Consider the following 3,250-nt stretch of genomic DNA (forward strand, 5'->3'; position numbering starts at 1 on the left):
TTATTCTTGACTTTGATCCACTTTGGTCTGACAGATGATGAATCAGGTGAACTCTTCTGTTACCGTTTAAAGTGTTTAGTTACAGATTAAAGTGTTTGATCAGCGGCCACGTGTGTCCATCAGTCAGTGATTGATTGATTGTATTTGCAGAAGGCGGCTCATTTAGAGCAGCTCACACATCTGTAGAAGACAAACACCAGTGAGGAGGACGCTGAACATCAGGAAAACACATTAAACCCTGTTAGTACTGATAAAGTATAGAAGAGGAACACTACGCCGTTTACACTTTAGATCTATGAGACAACCAGGTGTGAACCACGTGTTTGAATAGATAACGTTCAATAATTTCATTTTATCGTCAGTGTCGTGTTCAATTAAATGACCTTTGAGTCACAACATAAATACATTAATTTACATAATTAACACAATTAACTTCATTTTAATGAGCCTTAACTTTCTAGGCTTGTTTAGTTATTTTGTGTTTATTTTTTCTTTTTTGTTGTTTTTGTTGTTTTATTACAACTGTGATTGTTTTATGTCTGTAGGTTTTGGTTTTTTTTTGTCTTTTTGTAGTAGTTTTGTGTCCATTTTTGTCTTTTTTGTCTCTTTGTAGTTGTTTTGTGTCTCTTTGTGGTTGTTTTGTGTCTCTTTGTAGTAGCTTTGTGTCTGTTTGTGGTTGGTTTGTGACCGTTTTGGTTGTTTTGTAACTTTTTGTAGTAGCTTTGTATCTCTTTTCGGGTGTTTTGTGACTTTTTGTGGTTGTTTTGTGTCTCTTTTTGTTTTTTTTGTGACATTTTGTGGCTGTTTTGTGTCTCTTTGTGGTTGTCTTTTGTCTCCTTTTGATTGTTTTGCGTCCATCTGTGGTTGTTTTGTGTGTATTTATACTGTTTAAAGTCTCTTTCTGATCATTTTCGTATGTTCGTTGTCATTTTGTGTTTGACGAGTTGGTTTTCTTTTTGTCTCTTTGTGGTTGTTTTGTGTGTCTTTGTGATCATTCTGTGTCTGTTTGTGGTCGTTTTGCATTCACTTGTAGTTGTTTGCATCTCTTTGTAGTCATTTTGTGTCTCTTTGAAGTAGTTGTGTGACTGTTTGTGGTTGTTTTGCATCTCTTTTAAGGTTGTTTTGTGTCTCTTTGTGGTTCTTATGTGTCTATTTGTAGCTGCTTTGTGTGTATTTGTGGTTGTTCTACGTCTCTGTCATGTTTTCTGTCTCTTTGGTTGTTTTAATATATTTGTGGTTTGGTTGCTTTGTGTAGCTCTGGTTTCAGTAACGTGGTTTGTAATAAATGTTGATATTTTTTGTCATTTCCTATTTTAATTGTTCCTCTGAGCAAACTAGGCGACGTGTCATCGGTTCATTTTATGCAGAAGAAGAGTCACGTGACGTTAAACCGGCTGAACAAATGACACGATTAAATCCCTGAGCTCTGATTGAAATTTCATGTTTTGTTAAAAACCAACGAAACCAGGAAATGTTGAAGCTGAGTGTCCCTGATCGACATGTTTCAAACAGAAGTCGCGGCACAGTTTGTGCTCAGCTATTTCTGGATTCTTCTGCGTCATGTAGCAGCAGCAGGATGATGCTGTGAGCTGGTCTGACTGGTGTCACTGGGGACAGTTACACATTTGTGACATAGTTGTGTGTCTCCCTCAGGGATTGTGCACAGCGTCATGGTGTCGGTGCCGACCATCATTTTCCTCACACTCATCCTGCAGTATTACAACAACCCGTTCAAATGTAAGTGAAAGAATTACACCTGATCACCCTGAAAAATCTCATTATCTCCAGAGTTACACATTTTAACAGCCAGAAACTGTAAAAGCAGAAAGATTTGTCAGGTTTCCTGCAGCTTCTTCAGCTGGTCATGTAAAATGTGTCATTTAATCCCAGAAAACGAATCAAATCTCACTTTAAATGTCACTTTTTTCTACATGTATCGTTGAAAAAGCATTTGCTCAAACCAGATTCTGTAAAAATGCAGAACATTCTGAGCTCCTGGGGGCAACCTTAAAGCCACGAGTGACCCAACAGTCGAAATTTCAGGAATTATGGGCTGGAGACAATATGCAAATACATATATTTTAAAAAACAAAACCCAAAAGAGAAAAAACATTTCCAGTGAGAGACAACATGACCACAAAAAGACACAAAAACAACCATGATGGGAAACAAAACAACCACAGAATGATGCAAAACAATCACAAATTCATGCAAAAACTACTAAATTACCAGAAAGAGACAAAAAGCAACAACAAAGAGATGAAATATGTCCCAAAGGCAAGACTGCAAAAGGCATGCGAAACATCCACATAGCGATGCAAAACAGTCGTAGAGAGACTCAAAAGGACAGGAATTCATGAAAAAAACTATTGAATTACTATAAAGAGACAAGAAATATATTTATCATTAAAAAAACAACAACAAAACAACTTAATATCTGTAGTATAAGAGCTTTTTTCAGTGTTGGTAACACCTGTGGGCGTTGCACATGTTGTTGCTTTCCAGGTTTTTCAGATTTTAGCAAAAAGAAAATCAACTTTTTAATATTTTCTGGCTCGACAACTGTGTCATGCAGCACAGAAGACATTCCCGAGTTCTCTCTCCGTCTACGTGGCTGCGCTGTTTCTGTAGAAGTTCAGGAATTTATATTGCAGTCACAAACGAGCCACAGTGAAAAAGAGCTCACAGGGTAAATCCAGGATCTACTTCGCAAATTTCAGTGGATGATTTATTTATTTCTTTCTTTTTAAGTCATGATAACATGTGTCATCAAGTGTTGAACAAATGAAGTAAATCAGGCCGATGTTACTTCAAGCGTCTTTTATTGTTTTCAGTGTTTTAAACAGGATTCTAGTCTAATATAACACCAAACCTTCAGGACAACCGTCACATTTTACTTACAGTTACATGACGTGATAAGAACGTCAGTTCTTTAAGTGGCTACGGTTCTGTTTGTTCTGGAAACAATGGTCTGGAAGGAATGAGGGGTTGTGTCAGTGCCTGGGCGTGGAGCCGGATGTCAGGCTGTGCAGTGCAGAGTGAGGTGGGGAGATCTCAGGTGAGATGTTTAACCTCCTGACTGAATATAACCACGAGGTAGAAAGACCTACGACACAGGAGACACTGCAAAGCTGCTACAGCTTGAGGCAGATTTATTCACATCAAAGTCTCAATCCACCTAAGAACTTATGGCTGGAGTTGAAAAGGGCTGTTTAGTCGTGATCTCTCATGACTCCACCATGAAGCATGG

At 38.0% G+C, this 3,250-nt stretch overlaps 1 protein-coding gene across 1 annotated transcript in view; it reads left to right on the forward strand.

The window, feature by feature from the left end:
• The window catches only part of LOC103375165 (protein FAM3C-like), a 10,802-nt gene that overhangs the window by 2,200 nt on the left and 5,352 nt on the right, over window positions 1–3,250 (forward strand). Inside the window, exon 3 of the mRNA XM_008305371.1 lies at window positions 1,654–1,737. Coding sequence (XP_008303593.1) covers window positions 1,654–1,737 — 84 coding nt within the window. The remainder of the gene's footprint in view (window positions 1–1,653; window positions 1,738–3,250) is intronic.

This window comes from Stegastes partitus, unplaced genomic scaffold (genome assembly GCF_000690725.1).
Source record: "Stegastes partitus isolate 25-593 unplaced genomic scaffold, Stegastes_partitus-1.0.2 Scaffold2489, whole genome shotgun sequence".
NCBI lineage: Eukaryota > Metazoa > Chordata > Actinopteri > Pomacentridae > Stegastes > Stegastes partitus.